Source organism: Rhinolophus hipposideros (genome assembly GCF_964194185.1).
Source record: "Rhinolophus hipposideros genome assembly, chromosome: 20".
Lineage (NCBI taxonomy): Eukaryota > Metazoa > Chordata > Mammalia > Chiroptera > Rhinolophidae > Rhinolophus > Rhinolophus hipposideros.
The window spans coordinates 13,397,433-13,413,913 of NC_138066.1; the positions used below are offsets into that span (position 1 = coordinate 13,397,433).

At 52.7% G+C, this 16,481-nt stretch overlaps 1 protein-coding gene across 3 annotated transcripts; it reads left to right on the plus strand.

Annotated features, from left to right (window-relative positions):
- Positions 1-218: 218 nt before the first annotated feature.
- On the plus strand, positions 219-15,894 carry P2RX5 (purinergic receptor P2X 5). Of its 3 annotated transcripts, XR_013991896.1 has the most exons (13): positions 429-791; positions 5,561-5,711; positions 6,313-6,384; positions 6,672-6,747; positions 6,834-6,930; positions 7,240-7,320; positions 7,659-7,797; positions 8,367-8,503; positions 8,992-9,085; positions 9,226-9,291; positions 11,750-11,834; positions 12,138-12,220; positions 14,518-14,920. XR_013991896.1 is itself a non-coding variant. In XM_081028108.1 (12 exons), exons 1-12 carry the CDS (start codon positions 606-608, stop codon positions 14,585-14,587), a joined length of 1,104 nt encoding a protein of 367 aa, XP_080884234.1. In that variant the 5' UTR covers positions 219-605; the 3' UTR covers positions 14,588-14,924. The 3 variants fall into 3 exon arrangements, 2 of the variants coding, with proteins under 2 accessions (XP_080884234.1, XP_080884233.1); XM_081028108.1 differs by lacking the exon at positions 11,750-11,834 and having other exon boundaries at positions 219-643; positions 14,518-14,924; XM_081028107.1 differs by lacking the exon at positions 11,750-11,834 and having other exon boundaries at positions 360-791; positions 14,518-15,894.
- Positions 15,895-16,481: the final 587 nt, after the last annotated feature.

Sequence of the window (16,481 nt, forward strand, 5' to 3'; positions counted from 1 at the left end):
GTGGGGGCCCAGGTTCCCCCAGGGAGCAAGAAAAACCAAGAAACCTGTAGTGTTTACCTATAAGTGCTCTTTAGCCCCTCTCCACTTCCACTTCCAGTACTGTAGGTCCCTCCTTCCCTGTCCTCAGTTTCCCCATCTATTCAACAGGAGGAACCACTGGAATTTCTTTGGGAGTAGGGAAAGGGGGAGAGGCGGTTTGCTTTAAAAGGAGCTCTCTCCTCTCATCTTCTGGTCTCCTCACTACTGGTGTGCCACTGGCGATCTTCTCCAGCGTGGGCACCTGCGTTCCCCTGCCTCTGGGAGTGCCTTCCCAGGCCAGTGGCGGGGCTGACGGTCCGCTGGTGTCACGGTGTCAGTTCAGGGGGGAGGAAGAGGTGGCGGCAAGGTCGCAGTCCGCGACTGGGCACTGCCCCCGCCCAGCTTCCCGCGGGGCTTTCTCTGCCTGTGCAGTAACCCGCGGCCCTGCGCGCCCCGCACGCTCGGCATCTGCCTGCCTGCCCGCCCCGCACGTTGCAGCCGCGCACAGGGGTCACCGCCGCGTGGAGAAAGCGTCCAGGGCCAAGCCTCCGGACACGCGCGGAGGCGGCGAGCGAGGGGCGGTTCCTATGCGGCACATGTGTGGCGGCGCGGTCCCCAGGCCCAGGTGAGAGCAGTATGGGGCAGGCGGGCTGCAAACGGCTCTCCCAGTCGCTGTTCGACTACAAGACCGAGAAGTATGTTATCGCCAAGAACAAGAAAGTGGGCCTGCTCTACCGGCTGCTGCAGGCCTCCATCCTGACCTACCTGGTGGTGTGAGTGCTGGGGGTCGGGGGGGGGGGGGGACGACTTGCGGGAAGGTGGGGGAGGTGCGGGGGCCCGCAGCTGTGGTCTGTCCAGGGTCCAGGAACTGGCCTGTGGACACATGTGTGCTCTGTCGCTGGGGCTCTGGGACCCTGCTTGAGAGGAGGCCCTCCCTGAGCCGTTGGGTGTAAGGGTTGGGGGCTAAGGAGGGAGACCTTTACTCCCGGGACACCGGCTCGGGTGGTGATGGGATGCAGTGGGGACTTCTTGGTTCCTCCATCTGTGAGGCTTTTCCTGAGCAGCTGCCTCCTCTAGGCCTGGAACCCCCAGGACTAGGGCTGTGGGAAGGGGGCTAGGATGCGGGGGGCTGGGCTGCAGCTGTCGCCCGGGAGCCTCCCACACCGGCTAGGTTATTTATAATCACTGAGCTCAGTGCCAAGCGTCGGACTGGGGCAACTCATGAGCCTGGCATGTCCCTCCGGTGGCTGGCCTCTCTGGTATCCAGCTGGGGGTCCTGCCCAGCAGCCTTCTGCCCCCCGCTCACACCCACCCCCGCATCTGGCAGAGCTGGCATGGTCAGCAGAGGGGCAGCTCCTTGGGGTTGCTCAGTCACTGTTCTGAGCCCTCACTCCAAGTAGGAAGGGAACAGGTGGAGGGAGGAAATGACAGCAGAGGACTGCGATGCAAAGATGCCTCATTTACTCCTTCAGTAAATGCTGTTGAGTCCCTGCTATGTCCTCATTGGGGCAGGAGCCGATGCTTCTCCTGGGAGGGCAGCCCTGACCTCCCCTGGAGGCCAAAGGACTGTCATTCCCCCAGCTTCATCCTTAAGGCACCTGGCTGTCTCCTCCCTGCGGGCCTTTGGACATGTTGTTCCTCAGCCAGGCGTCCTTCCCTCCTTTTCTTGGGCAGCACCCACTCACCCTTCTGGACTGGGATCTCCCACAACTCCCTCTCCTTTCCCTCCCCTATGTCAGGTGATTTACCACAATGTAATTATACGCTTGTTTGGGGAATCATTTGCTTAATGTCGGCATCTGACTCCCCACCAGGCTGAGGGTGGAGCCTGGTGTCACTTAAGTGCTTAGGCAAGAGATGAGAAATGAAGGAGTGAATGAATGAAGCAATGTTGTTCCTTGAATATTTGCTGAATGCTTCTGTCCAGGCCAGGTCCCGCGTGTCCCTACCAAGTTGGCTGGTTGACTCAAGGATCACAGCCCTCTCGGAGTTCCTTAGAGATAGGGCAGTCTAGAGCCCAGGACATGCCAGCTCTGCCCCCCCGAGATGAAGAGTGTGGCACCTGCTATACAGAGAACGCTTACTGGCACCCTGGGGGGTTCAGGGAATCCCACACCCCTATTGCCTGATCTCAGGCAGGTGCCTGCTCTCTCCTGGCCTCAGTTTTCCCAACTTTCCCAAGGGGAGGTTAACCTGAACAATCTCTAACATGAACAGTAACACCAGCAATAAGTTGATGAGTTAGATTCATTGAGTTCTTCCTCTGTTCCAGGTACTTAACTGTGCTAAGCAATTTACATGTACCACATCATTAAAAGCAGTTTTGTATTTTGACATAATTGTAGACTTATAGAGAAGTTACAAGAGTAATACAAAAACTTTTTATTTTTATTTTTTATTATTTTTTTTTATTTATTAGTTTCAGGTGTACAAGACAAGGTAATACTTAGACGTTCATCATTTATATCCCTCACACTGTGAACCCCACCCCCCCATCCACTATCCCTCTGACCTCACACTGAACCATCACATTATATATATAAAATTATAGTTGGCATTCATTAATATTTAGCTTCTGGTGTACAATGCCATGATCAGGTATCCACAGTATCCCTGAGGTGGTCTCCCAAATAGGATGCATGTCCATCGGATACCCAACAAAATCTTTACAACATTATACAAAAACTTTTTAAATGCCCATCACCTAGATTCCCCAAATGTTAACATGTTATACATTTGTGTTGTCCTGTTTCCTCATTCTGTGTGTGCATGGGTGTACACAGTTTTTCTGTTTCGGAGTAGATGGATACCCCTTTGCTCTTATATACTTCATTGTGTAGTCCTTAAAAATTAGGAATTCTCCTACTTAATCCACTACAAGTATGAAGATTAGGAAATTAACATGGAAAGATATTATTGTCTAAGATATAGACCTTTTGTAAATTGTCCCAATAATTACCTTTATAGCAAAAGAAAATCTGAGCTCATGCCTTTCCTTTAGTTGTCATGTCTTCTTAAGCTCCTTTAACCTGGAGTTGTTCCCGAGTCTTTCTTTGTATTTCATAACATTGACATTTTCTGAAGAGTACAGGATTTTTTAAAAACAACTTTTACATTGAGGTAAAATTCACATAATTTAAAATTCACCATTTTAAATTACACAATTCAGTGGTTTTTAGTATATTCACGATGTTGTACAACGATCACCACTACCTAATTCTAGAACATTTCTATCACCCCAAAAAGAAACCTGGATTTAATGACAGTCAGCCAGTTCTCCCCGACCCTGATCCCTTGGTTACCACTAATCTACTTTTTGTCTCTGTAGCGTTGCCCATTCTAGACATTTCATATATATCAAATCATACACTATATGCCTTTTTTGTCCGGCTTCTTTTATTTAGCAGAATGTTTTCAAGGTTCATTCATGTTATAGCATATATTCCTTTTATGGCTGAAAAATATTCCATTGTATGGATATGCCACATTTTGTTTACCCACTTCTCAGCGGATGGACATTTGAACTGTTTCTACTTTTTGGCTATTACGAATAAGGCTGCTAAGAACGTCCCTGTACAAGTTTTTGTGTAAACATAGGTTTTCAATTCTCTTGAGTACACACTTAGGAGTAGAATTGCTGGGTCATAGGAAACTTTTGAGAAGTTGCCAAACTGTTTTCCACAGCAGCTACACCATTTTACATTCCCATCATCAAGTACCAATTTCTCCACAGCCTTACCAACACTTACTATTTTCCATTTTTTTCTTTTTTTGGCTATAGCCAGCTTATTGGGTGTGGAGTGGTGTCTTCTGTGGTTTTGGTTTGCGTTTCCCTAATGACTAATGATGTTGAACATCCTTTCATGTGCTTGTGGGCCATTTGTGTATCTTTTTTGGAGAAATGTCTATTCAAATGCTTGACCCATATTTATTTATTTGCTTGTTTGAGTACTAAATGTCATCAAACAATATGGTGAATGTTTAAATTAAAAAAAAATATTACAGTAAAAGACAGATTGCCATTAATCCCCCTCACAATACTCCCACTCACTTCAAACACACTTACCTTATCGTTCTGGCCACTTTCTGAAGCAGTTCTGGAAGTTCTCTTTAGTGAGTGTCTTTAGTTGCGCTGTCGTGGCTGCCTCGATGTCCTGAATCTATTAAAAATGTTTACCTTTCACGGTCTTTTTGACTTTGGGGAAGAGCCAGAAGTCGGTGGTGCCAGATCCAGTGAATGAGGTGGATGAGGACACACTGTCATGTTTTTATTTGACAGAAATTGCGTATACCAGAAGCGATGTGTGACATGGAACATTGTCATGAAGGAGGATGATTTACAGCACACTTTAAAACACACTTTCTCTCAACTGTAGGTCACACCTGACTGCACCAAACAAGTGGAAACCTGTTGCTAAGGTTTGACGCATCGCTTCCCGTATTCAAGTCCCCTGCCTTTCCATTGGATGGCACTTGGTAGTAGTATTTACCATATTTCATGACCACAGCTAAAGGCTCCGTGTCACACATCGCTTCTGGTATGCCGATTTCTGCCAAATAAAAACATTATGATATGTCCTCATCCACCTTATTCACTGCATCTAGCAGCGTGTGACTTCAGGGTCTTTCCCAAAGTCAAAATTATTCAGGACATCGAGGCAGCCACAACAGCGCAACTAAAGACACTCATGAAAGAGGACTTCCAGAACTGCTTCAGAAAGTGGCAAGAATGATGGGATAAGTGTGTCTGAAGCGAAGGGGAGTATTTTGAGGGGGATTAATGGCAATGTGTCTTTTACTGTAGTAAATTTTTTTAATTTTAGCATTCACTGTATGTTTTGATCATGCCCTATATGTGGACTTAGGTGAAAAAATTCTTTGGCCCATTTTTAAATTGGGCTATTTGTCTTCTTTCTTGTTGAATTGTAAGACTTCTTTATATATTCTGGGTACTAGAACCTTGCCAGTTATATGACTCATATATATTTTCTCCCATTCTATGGATGATTCTTTCACTTTCTTGATAGTGTCCTTTGATGCACGAAAGTTCTTAATTTTGGTGAAGTCCAGTGTATCTATTGTTTCTTTTGTTGCTTGTGTTTGGGCATCAAAGAGTACAGGATTTTGCACTCTAATTTTGTAGACTGCCCCTCAGTTTGGGAATGTCTGAGGTGTCCTCATGATTGGTTTCAGGTTATGCCTTTAACCATGTCCTTTAACCCTCCTCGTTCCCCTGGAGGGAGGCAGCGTTATCCAGCCCCAAAGTTCATTGGCTTGCATATGGCCAGTGCAAGGGTGAGCAGATTTCAGTCCAGGCTACACAGCCCGACTAAGAGCAGTACGCTCTCCCCTCTGGGGTTGTTTGTCACCTCTGCTGCTTGCAGGACAGGGCTTCAGGCAGCAGTGGGAGTTGTGACTCCTGCCCAGGAACTGTTGGGAAAGGTGGAGACCCAAGCCCGCTGCATTTCACCCTGGGCCTGGGGCACCTTCTTTGAGGGCAGCAACTAGACTGATGCTCACCTTCTTGGTCCCCTCTTTGCAGTTGGGTGTTCCTGGTGAAGAAGGGTTACCAAGACATCGACACCTCCCTACAGAGCACCGTCATCACCAAAGTCAAGGGTGTGGCCTTCACCAACACCTCGGAGCTCGGGGAGCGGCTCTGGGATGTTGCCGACTACGTCATCCCACCCCAGGTCTGAGCCCCACCAAAGCTGGCAGGGCCTGGCTGGGTTGGGTCACATGGGAAGCTGTTTGGGGACGTAGGGACCTCCATCCATTGTTTCCTTTGGCCCAGAACAGCTGCCAGGGTTTGTCCCCACCCTCCTACGCCAAGCTCCTGCCCTCCTTAACTGTGCCTCATGGGACCACCTTGTTCCCAACAAAGCCTGAGCCTGTTTGTCTCTGAGACCAAATGGGGCTCAGAGAATCCCCAGGTCAGTGTGCGTCCTTTATATTAGCTCCCTGGCCTGTTCATTACCTACCTGGGCCAGGGCCGGCGCTGCCCCATCACCACTCCTCGTCCACATCTGGTCTTGGACCCCAGGGGCTGAGGTCAGAATAGGGATTTGTGCGGCGGGAACAGTTTCGGGGTACAGGCCTAAAAGGGACCTATCAAAGGGCATCTTCTCAAGGCACATTAGTGGGCAGACAGGTGGGACCCACTAATTTTGTGGCACCATTGCACCCACTGTCCCCAACACCCATGAAGAGACCCCCCCCCCGCCAGACAGCCCTGGGAAGGAGGGTCCCCAAGAGGTCAGGGAGAGGTTACTTAGCCCCTCTCTGGTTTCTCAGGGAGAAAACATCTTCTTCATCATCACCAACCTGATCGTGACCCCTAACCAGCGACAGGACACCTGTGCTGAGGTTTGCTTTGGCTGGGGCAGGTTGTGGGCGAGCCGCCAGCACTGGTTGGGGTCTACCTTTCTCTGGAAGCAGGGGTTTCTATCCCCTCCAAGGGCCCTGGGGAATGTGTGCCCTGGTGTGCGACCGCAATGTTTTTTAAGGGAAACACTTTCTTAGAGGGTGTGTGGCCCCAGGCAGATGTGGAACCCCTGTCCTAGCTCCTCAACCCCCCAAGGGATAGGCCCTGGCTCTGAGCTGGGGACCCTGCAGGGGAACCGTCCACCCAGGCGCCCTTTCTCTCCCGGTAGAGTGAAAGCATTCCTAATGCTGTGTGCTCTGAAGACAGCGACTGCCCTCCTGGGGAGCCTATTATGGCTGGAAATGGTGAGGCCTGGAGTGGCCAGGGCTGGGGGCAGAAGGGGACTTGAAGTGGGGAGGCTCCTGGCATTGTCCCTGTCCCACTGCTGCAGGAGTGAGGACAGGCCGATGCCTGCAGTCAGAGAACACACAAAGGGGCACGTGCGAGATCTTCGCCTGGTGCCCAGTGGAGACGAAGTCCAGGCCAAAGTGAGTGGCTGTGGATCAGGACCCTGAGGAGTGACCCAGTCCTGTGCAGTGGGCCCCAGCCTGATGGTAGAGCCATACGCATGCTGGGATACTTATTCTAGGGGCACCCCCAAGACCTGAGCACCACCCCAATGTGAACAGACGAATTGTCCATGGCAAAGGCTCCAGGGGACCTAGAGAACAGGCAGGCCTCAGCCCCACCAAAGCCCTGGGGGAGGCATCGATGAGGCCAGGGCAGGGCCAGGGGCAGCGCAGGGCCAGGGGCAGGGGCAGGGCTTCCTGAACAGGCTGTCCTGGCTTGCTTTTCAGGAAACCACTCCTGGGCAAGGCTGAAGACTTTACCATTTACATAAAGAACTTCATTCATTTCCCCAAATTCAACTTCTCCAAGTATGTGGGGCCTGGCTACTGGGGATCCCGGGGTGGGGCCGTGGCGGGCCCTCCTGGTGGCTGTGCATGGGCCCATGTGTCTGTGGCACTTGTGTGTGAATGAACCACCCGGGGAGACTGGGGCGCCCCTTCCCCTGCTGTGGGGGTGGCGCTCTGTTCTTGAAGGCAGTAGGGTATTAGCGTGGTAAGTAGTCAGGGCTCCAGTAGAGGGACTAAAGTCAGGGACTCAGCCCGGGCCGGGTAAAGGGCCCCGTGAGCCTGGGTCAGGTTCAGTTCTGGCATGGAAACAGCAAGTTTACCTTCATTTCACTGGCCGTTCACGGCCTCCACCCACCCAGGACCAATGTGCTGGACACCAAAGACAGAGATTTCCTGAAGTCTTGTCGATTTGGCCCCAAGAACCCCTACTGCCCCATCTTCCGACTGGGCTCTGTGGTCAGCTGGACCGGGAGCAACTTCCAGGAGATAGCCCTTCAGGTGGGTGATACGTACTCAGGGACTCCTCCCTGGGGCCTAAGGGCTCTGGCCTGGGCACTGTAATGAGGAGGAGGTATGTAGGGGAACCCAGGGGATGGGGTTGCCCTGCAAAGTCACCTGCCCCAGGGACGCCCTCTTTTCAGAATTAGCTGTTTTTGTAGCCAGCTGTGCCTGTGCTTGGACTTCGGACATCCGTGAGGGGCACACTCAGTACCTGCTGTTTGCTTCTTAGTCCCTGGGGCGTCAGCTAGAACTGAGCCAGAAGGAGCCCCACTGGCACGTCCTGGCTCTGTGTAAGGCGCCTGCCCATAGTACAAGCTCACTCCAGTAGTTTGTTCTCCTCTGATGCATGAGGCAGGAGAGTGCGGCTGGGCGCTGTCAGTGACACCCTTTTCTCAGCCACTCCAGAGGCGGGGCTAGAACTTGGGGCCTTCCACCTTCCTCCTGGAGGTGGACCCCTGGCCTGACCACACCCCAGTCTTGTCCGGCTGTCCGTGAAGAGCTGGTCTGTGACTTCTGTCCATCGCTAAAAAGTCCTGTGCCCTGATTCTTGTCTCTTATTTATCAAGGGCGGTGTGATAGGAATTCAGATTGAGTGGAACTGTGATCTTGATAAAGCTCCTTCTGAATGCAACCCACGCTATTATTTTAGCCGTCTGGACAGCAGATTTCCAGGAAACTCTGTTTCTTCTGGGTACAACTTCAGGTAACTGGGGCTAGGTCTGCTGCCTTAGGATTCCGTCCATGTTTTGTGTCGTTTCTTGGGTGGCAAAGCTATGGCAGAGCGGGTGTCAGAGCAGAAGGTGCAGGGACAGGCAGCTGAGGAGAAGTGAAGGATGGCTACCGGGAGGGAGTCTGGGAGAGGAGAGAGCATCTGTCATTGCCCTGGGCTCGCCATGAGATTGAGGCTTGCTTGACTTCTCTGTTGGATCAGCTCCATCAGAGCTTTGGTGGCCCTGGCTGGCCCAGTGTATCGTGGGAAAGTCCTTGTCTCCTGGGGAAATGTCTGGCAAGGACTTCAAAGATCTGGATGAATCTTTAGCTTACTGTCAGCAAGAGGGTCTGCGACCACGTCGGGGGCTGTTGTGAGCAAGGTCCTGGGGGTGCTTATGAATCTCTGAGCAGCCAAGTCTGCGTTGCCAAACTGGGAAGGCCCGGCCAGGCTGAGGTCTCCCCTGGGCCGTGTCTCCCCAGGTTTGCCAAATATTACCGAGATGAAGCGGGGGTGGAGTTCCGCACGCTGATGAAAGTCTACGGGATCCGCTTTGATGTCATCGTGAATGGCAGGGTGTGTGAGCTGCTCTCCCATTTGGAGGCTGGGCAGGTCGGGGGTGGGGCAGGCACGTCGGGAGGGCTGTGTTTGGAGTCCCTGGGCATCTCACTGTCCACTCTTCCTCCCTCACCCCACTGTGTCTCTCTGTGTTTCAGGCTGGGAAGTTCAGTATCATCCCCACAATCATCAACGTGGCCTCAGGGGTGGCGCTCATGGGTGTTGTGAGTACCTCTCTCCTCCTTCCTTTACCCTCTGAACACAGTGCGGTGCGGGGAGAGGGCACTGCCCGAGAGGTGCTGTCCTGATGGTGCCCCGGAAAGAATGAGAGCTTAGCAGGTCAGCACAGGTGGGGCTATGTGGGACCTTGTCCACTGCCTGCAGAGGGCAGTGACTACCCGAGTTTCTCTTTCCAAACCCAGAAAGGCGTCTGCCTGCTGCTCTGGAGCTGGGCTTGGGCCTGGGGGTTCTTGGGGATCCTGCATCAGCCCCTGAACTTCTTAAGCCTCATCTCTACTTCTCCCAAAAAGAGACAGGGTCCAGCCATATACAGGACTTCTCAAGCATGGCTCTGTTGACATTTTGGGCCAAATAATTATTTTGGGGGGATCGGGGGGATGCTGTCCTGGGCATTGCAGGGTGTTTAGCAGCATCCCGGTCTCTGGTCACTAGAAAGTGCAGGGAGCACTTTCTCCCATGGTTGTGATGACCAAAATGTTTCCAGACATTGTCAGATGTCCCCTGGGGTGAGGGTGGGGGGGGGCAAAATCACCTCTGGTTGAGAGGCAGGGTCGTCAGCCCTGTAGTTTTTTCTCAGATCTATTCCTTCAGCTGGGCCCAGAGAAGCTCACAGGAGAGGAAGTAGTGGCTGGAGGTCAGGGGAAGGTTTCCTCTGAATCTCTGTCATGCCTTTTTGTTCTTCTGGAAGATTTTTAGAGACATGGGGGTCGTCCATCCCAGCAAAGCCCCTTGGCAAAGTTTCTGGTGGCCGCTTCCCTCGTTCCTTTGCCCAGGCAGCCACAGCAGCCCCACTGGAAGCTTCCCACAGGACCCAGGGTGGACGTTTCACTGGGGTCAGGAACACTGTGTCCCATAGCAGGACTCAAAGGTCCATGCTCCCGAGAGATGGCCGATGCACGAAAGTGAACCCAAATGATTCCTCTTCACCGCCAACAGACATTGTTAGGGAGGGCTGCATGTTTGCATAGATCACTTTCTTAGGGAGGGGCCACTTTCACTCATCGCTTTCTCATGATGTGAGTCAACTCTGAACGCAGAGGCATTGGGGAGACATACCTGTGAAATGAATGTAATGGGAAACGTGGTTAAGGCTGGGTGAGGGTGTGCGGAGTGTTCTCTGTGGAACAAAGAATTGATAAAAAACAATTTTGGCATCTGGGGGAAAACGGAGGTGTGCAGAGGCCAAGGTTAGAGGAGCAGATTCATCTGTGGGCCCATCCATCCGCTTCTTCCCCTTCCCTCCCCTCTACTCATTCAGGAAACCTGCCCCTTCCCCTTTATGCTGTAGGTGGCGTCGCCCTCTGGTGGAGGAGACGGGCATTTGCACAAGGCGCTCTGGTCAGAAGCGCTTGTATGTATGTGCTCAGGGGTCAGTGGACCCCAGCTGGATTAGCTCAGGCATCTTCATCTTTGATTGACCACCACTGTGGTGTTCTTGTTCCGATCCCCTCCAACCCACCCAACCCATCTCTCACACTGACTACTACCTTTCTAAAATGCCACATTTCTGGGGGTGGCCGGATGGTTCAGTTGGTTAGAACGTGAGCTCTTAACAACAGGGTTGCCAGTTCAATTCCTGCATGGGATGATTGGCTGCACCCCCTGCAACTCGATTGAAAAATGTCGACTGGACTTGGAGCTGAGCTGCGCCCTCCACAACTAGATTGAAGTCAACGAGCAGCCACTGAGCTTCAGGAGGGGCGGCCAGATGGTTCAATTGGTTAGAGAGTGAGCTCTTAACAAGGTTACTGGTTCAATTCCCAAATGGGATGCTGGACTGTGCCCCCTGCAACTAAAAAATTGAAATCTGAGCTGCTCCCTCCACAACTAGATGGAAGGACAACAACTTGGAGCCGATGGGTCCTGGGAAAAAGTTACCCAGTAAAATTAAAAAAAAAAAAAACACCCCACAAAAAACACAATTCTGACTGGCCCGCCCCTGTCTAAAGCCCTCAGTGCCTCCTCCCTAGAGGATTAGGTCTAAGGCCTTGAAGACATTTTAAGAAGCTTTACAGGCTGGTCCCCATCCACCTCTTCAGAAGTGTCTCTAGCTCTTCACCCACAGGCCCTATGGAATTTCCCAGGTCTGATAAGCTTGTTTCTACTTCTGCAATATCCTTCCTGCAGGGGTAGAAACAAGTTTTTTCAACTTTTAAAAATTTATTTTCTGTGTTTTTCCAGGACTCATCGCTCCAAGTCAAGTAGTTGTTTCAATCTAGTTGTGGAGGGTGCAGCTCACAGTGGCCCATGTGGGGATCGAACCGGCAACCTTGTTGCTGAGAGCACTGAGCTCTAACCAACTGAGCTAACCGGTGCCCCCCCCCCCTTTTTGCTTTGCTTTATATAAACTATTCAGCCCTCAAGACTCAGCCCAGATGTCCCTCCCAGGCTGAGTAAAGTCCTATCTTCTCTCTCCTATTCCTGTTCCTCTCCCCATCATAGGACATGTCACTCTGTGTCATAATTTCTATGCTCGTCTCCGGCACCAGAGGGAGAGTCCCCAGAGGGTCTCATTGTCTGGCACGTGGTGAGTGCTCAGCAAACATTTGTTAAACACATGATTTGATGGGGGGGGTCAGCGTAGTGGGGGAGGTGCTTGGCCTGAGGGAGCAGATGCACCCAGGCTAACCTGGGCTCTCCCATGGACCAGCTTTGTGGCCATAAAAAAAGGTGCCTCTTTCTGAGCTCAGTTTTCCCATCTATGAAATGGGGACAACGATGCCACCTTCAGTGAGTGTGGTAGGATCAGATGGGCTGGAATATGTGTCAAGTGGCTGGGGGCTCTCCGGAAGCCGAGGGCTCTGAGTCGGGGACCTCAACTCTTTTGCAGGGGTCTTTCTTCTGTGACCTGGTGCTCATCTACTTCATCAAAAAGAGCAACTTTTACCGTAACAAGAAGTATGAGGAAGCAAGGTCAGTTATGCTTCCTTCCCAGCAGTGCAAGTCCCTGTGGAGCCACCTCGGTCAGCCAACCCCTCCCTCGCTTAGGACCTTTATCCTGGGTAGATGGTGGGACTTGGGGTGCGGAGGCAGGGCTGAACATGGGGCGCTCCCCTGGAAGGGCCGAGAAGGTGGAATGTTCTCAGTACATGCTCTACAGTACTGACCTCTGCCTCAGAGCAACCCATAGAAGAAAAGGCCACCACAAGCTGCAGGCAGGAGAACTGATTTCCAGGCCCAGACAAGTCCCAGGCCTCCTTGGGCCTCAGTTTCCCTACAAAATGAGAGAACTGGTTTACATACAGTGCCTGCCAGCACTTATAGTTTAGAATTTTTGGACTTGGTGGACCTGGTGGGCTGGGATTAACGGAAGTTGGAATGGTAAGGGAAGAAAAATATGGATTTTTTTTTTCCCCTCATGCAGGAGCCTATTTCCAGGCTTGCTTGGGCTGTGTGTGCATGTATTCAGAGCACAGCATGAGTGGGCAATCCTGACGTCTGTGGGTAGACAGGAAGGGGAAGGGGCTCTGGCCCAGCCCTTGGGAAGACTTTCTGGAGGAGCTGAGATTCGAATGGGGAATTGCAAGGGTAGGCTCGGGATAGGAACTGGGGTGCTCCGTCAGCCTGACCACATCCTAGGACAGCAGGTGGACGGTTGGTGGAGTCATTCACCGGGCTTGAACCCCAGCTCTGGTTCATAGTCTGAGCCCTGAGTCCTGACCTTGTCTCAGACTGAACCCTGAGCACACCAGCTGCCCCAACTGAATTGCGGGATGAAAAGAGGTGCCCCCTGCAGGGTGAGTGGTTCTGCAGAGCCTGTCCCCACCGGTCCTGGAGGGAGGCCAGGCTGCATAGGCCAGGGTTAGTGCCAAGTCCTGCCCAGGTCCTTGCCCTGTCGGCCGAGCCCTTGCAGGAGGTCAGAGCTCAGGAGGATGAGATGCAGTGAAAAGGCCTGGGCTGCTGGGCACAGGATGAAGGTGGTGGCCAATAGGAGGGTGGCTGCGTGTGCTGGCATCTCCAGGAGCAGGCTACTGGGTCCCTGCTCTGTGGTGACCTGGTCACAGCAGGATGTCCAGGACTCAGGAGAGCTCATCCAAGCTGGCCTCTGGGGGGAGGGGGTGCTGGTGGTGCTTTAGCCCCTCCATGACCCCCAGTAGCTCCCCAGTCCCCTAAGTAACCACAAAGCGGTCGGCTTGCGGTGCTAACGCAGCGTTAATAGTATTGTCATTTACTCAGGCTTACTCTCTGCCTGGCACTGCTATGAGCAATTTGTACATATGAACTCATTTCTGCAACTTGGATAAGGTGGGCACTAATATTCTCTATTCTATTAATGAGGAAACCAAGGCACAGAAAGGTTAAGTAACTTGCCCAATGGGTCACACAGCTAATAAATGGCAGAGTTGGGGTTTGAAGCCAGGCAGTGTGTCTCTAGAATCCAGTTCTCCATTAAGTTTCTCTGCCTTATCAAGCACCCCCATTTTCCCATTCCCCATAGCAGATGCCTTCCCTAAGCACCGCCTGATGAGGAAATTCTGGGGCTGCCCTAGTCTCAGGAGGCTGGTGGCTGTGCTGACAGGTAGCCTTCCCTGGGCCACTGTCCTGGGCAGCCTGGCTTGTTCTGCAGATGACACCTCAAAACTGAGTCAGGAGGCAGCCTTCAGGCCCAACCCACCTCTGCCTGCCTGTGTGCCCTTGGGCAGGAGCCTGGCCCTTTCTGGGCCCGTTCTCCCTTTTTTTTCCCAGTGGGGGTTTTATGCAGGAGCCCCTGCTGTTCAGTCAGGCTAGGCTTCTGTGACTCTCCTCTTGCAAAGCACATCCCAGGAGGTGTTCCCTGGCCTGGGGTGGACTTTCCTACGGCCCCCAGCTTTCATTCTTTGCTGACTCAGGGGTTGGCCACCTCCCAGCAGCCCCTACGTGCTCCCTGAGCTGATTGTCACTTCGTGGGTGCTCATGAGCTCCTCAGCCTGTGAGAGGGAAGAATGGGCCCCCTGCTGGTCTCAGTGCAGCCTCACCTGTCATTGTGGGAGGCTCCAGGCACCACCAGGTGGCTGCCGCTCATTGCTGGGGCAGCGCCAATATCTCCACATGTCTGGGATGCGGCCAGGGCTTCCACACACTGCCCCTCCCTGCCAGTCCTCTGACTGCCTTCAGTGCTGCCAGTGAGAGGCTGCTGCGGGTGGGGTCTGCCTGTCGGGAGTCTGCCCTGTCCACAGGGTTCCCAACCATCCTCTGTGCCCTCTGTGTGCCCTCCTCCCACCCCCACGCAGGTCCGGCCACACGGGGAATGGAAAGGTGAGTGTGGAGCAGCTGCAGGACCTGCAGACAGTGGACGCGTAGCCAGAGGCATTGGCTGAAAGCAGATCTGGTGACGATTTTGGGGGCAGACCGCCTGCAGCTCTGGACTGGGAGCCATCCTTATATCTGCATAGGACAGGTGCTTCCAGGCGTGGCCATCTCTTCTGCATTTTGGGATCTTTCTACAAGCTTTTTGTTGTGTGTGGGGGGAGGGGAACCTCCCAGTGGCCAGAATGGCTCAGCTCTAGAAGAGGAGACCCTGGAGAGGGAAGGGGGCAGGCCAGGGGCCTGAGTGTTTTCATTTTTTTCTGAGAACCTAGTTGGACATTCATTCATTCATTCATTCATACAGTAAACTTTTTTTTTTGCTGTGGGCTGGGTCCTATGCAAGAGATACTTAAATGAGACACTGACCTGGTCCTCAGGGAGGAGAGCACACACGCAATTCCCTCCAGGGCCAACAGACATCGCAGCCAGGCTCAGCCACTCTAGCCTTCCTCCTGCATCTAGCTAAGACTTGCACAAATCCCTGCAGAGAATGATGGCTCCTCAAAGAAAGAACTTGGCCAACATCCAAGGGGACATTTTGGACTCACCCCTCGGGATTCAATTTAAAGGTGGCTAATGAGGCAACCAGCGAGGGCTGTACTCGTCGGAGGCAGCTGGCCCTTGAGGGGAGAGGCAGCCTCCGAGGGCTTCTGGGAAAGGCGGGTAAGAGGAGGCAGGGAGGCTCTGCTACAGTCTGACTCACCCACCTCGGGAGGCTCTGGGCATAGCGTCTCATCCAGATGGGGGACCGACCATGGCCTGTGGTTTGGCTCTGGCAGCTCTGTGGGGTTGGGTGTCCCTGCTCAGCTTCCCTCTCTCTCAAAGGATAGGGCGGAAGCACCGAGGCGATGATGCTCGCTCAGCAGGTAGAAGCAGGGTGGTTAGGCCCAAACTGGTAGGGAGTCCCTCGCCCCTCCCCCATCTTTCTCCACTCTCCCTGGAGGACTCCACTGCTTCCCTCCCTCAGCGGCTGTAGAGCCTTGCGGCTCCAAAGGTGGCTCCAAAGGTGGTCCGTGAATCAGAATCTGCATCACTTGGGAACTTGTTAGATGTGCAGTCTCGGCCCCTCCCTTGTTCTCCTAAATCAGGCAACAAGACTCCCAGGTGATGGTTCACGTTTGAGAAGCACCGGTTGAGGGGATCAGCAAAGCTGGTTCTGAGGGAGGTAAAGGCCACCTTTGGTGGGTGGTGCCAATTTCTAGGTCAGACTTACCTTCTACCTTGAGACTGAGAGGCTGCCCCTCCCCCACCTCCCACCCCCGCCCCAGGGAAAAGAGCATTACACTCAGTTTATTGAAATGAAAATATTTTGACTAGATAATATTTACATGATTCAAAATTTAAAAGGTACAAAAGAATAGACAATGAAGAGCTCCCCTCCCACTCCTGTTCCCCAAGGCAGCCTGTTACTGATTCCAAAACAACTTCTGTTTTGCTGAGAATCCACTTAGTTACTCACTCACTCTCTCAGGAAATCAACTTTTCCCAGTGCCTGCAACGTCAGACCAAGTCTCTGCCAGAAAGGGACATGATGGAATAGGCTTAAAGCCTGGGTTGGGGGCCTATTAGCCGGCTTCTCCTTCTCCCAGTGTCTGAGGAATCCCGTGTAAACCCAAGGGGACAGATCTAGAAGTCACTGTGTGAGCCTCCCAGGCAGCAAAGGCCTACCAAGCCCCAGTGCTGTTTGTATCGCTGCCGGGACACGCCAGGGAGTGTCCTCTTTGGAAGGCTCTTTGGGCCTCCTTTAAGTCAGAGGAGCCTGGTTCTCCACTGCGTACAGAGGCGGTAAGCATCCTTGCCCTGGAGCTTTTGGAGAAGGTGTGGGGACAGAGTCCCAGAGAGCAGTTTCCAGGCTCTCGGCCTCACGTGGACAGGTGCTGGCTCGGGT

Bases quoted from the DNA above. Each gene is read 5' to 3' on its own strand.
- P2RX5 (XM_081028107.1), top strand. From the start codon at position 655: ATGGGGCAGGCGGGCTGCAAACGGCTCTCCCAGTCGCTGTTCGACTAC. The intron at 5,712-6,312 runs GTCTGAGCCCCA...CTGGTTTCTCAG, and splicing joins ACTACGTCATCCCACCCCAG to GGAGAAAACATCTTCTTCAT. The intron at 8,504-8,991 runs GTAACTGGGGCT...GTGTCTCCCCAG, and splicing joins TCTTCTGGGTACAACTTCAG to GTTTGCCAAATATTACCGAG.